Source organism: Galeopterus variegatus, unplaced genomic scaffold, assembly GCF_000696425.1.
Source record: "Galeopterus variegatus unplaced genomic scaffold, G_variegatus-3.0.2 Scaffold22484, whole genome shotgun sequence".
Taxonomy (NCBI): domain Eukaryota; kingdom Metazoa; phylum Chordata; class Mammalia; order Dermoptera; family Cynocephalidae; genus Galeopterus; species Galeopterus variegatus.
The window spans coordinates 7785-8456 of NW_007748595.1; the positions used below are offsets into that span (position 1 = coordinate 7785).

Consider the following 672-nt stretch of genomic DNA (forward strand, 5'->3'; position numbering starts at 1 on the left):
CCTCCCCCAGCCACTGTGGGCACCTTTGGGGATGACGCGGCCATCTGGGAGCTCAACGTCCTGGGTACAGCAGCGGGAGATGATGGTGACTGGGGGATGCAGGCGCAGACTCTCCTTAATGCACATGGTCAGGAAGGGCAACTGCGCCAGGTCATCCCTAAGGAAACATCCACACCACCCCCCAAAAGTTATCCAGGGAACAAAAACAGAGTCCTCCAGCCCCACTGCACCACTGCTGCCCTGTTTGACCCTCTCACTACCTCCCTCTGAGCCTCAGTCCTATAATAAGACTAACCGCAGATGGATCAAAGATGTAAGCATTAGCAAATCAAAATTACAAAAATACTAGAAGACAACTTTGCCTGGTATTTTAGAAGTGCTTCTGAGCAAAACAGGACACTCAGGAGGTGCCCTTAAAATATTAATACATTTGCATGAAAAGCTGTTTAAAAATTATATAATGAGCTAAGAAGAGCAGAATCTCCATAAAGGGTTAATAAGGTTATTTGAATAATTAAGACCCATTCCACACTCTAGACTACCCCAGTAGCTACAGACGAGATATTTCTAATACCCACATCCGACCTGTCCCTCCCCTGCTCAAACACCTCCTATGGCTCCCCATTGCCCTCCTATTTTAGTAACAGATCTTCCTTCAAGAAAGAACTTGGT

General features: G+C 46.7%; 1 protein-coding gene across 1 annotated transcript in view; it reads right to left on the reverse strand.

Annotated features, from left to right (window-relative positions):
• Positions 1–672, reverse strand: part of LOC103583383 (cytochrome P450 4F1-like) — a gene marked incomplete at its 5' end in the record, with an annotated part of 11710 nt that overhangs the window by 7774 nt on the left and 3264 nt on the right. Inside the window, one exon of the mRNA XM_008564709.1 lies at positions 22–157. Within this exon, the coding sequence (XP_008562931.1) occupies positions 22–157 (136 nt within the window). The remainder of the gene's footprint in view (positions 1–21; positions 158–672) is intronic.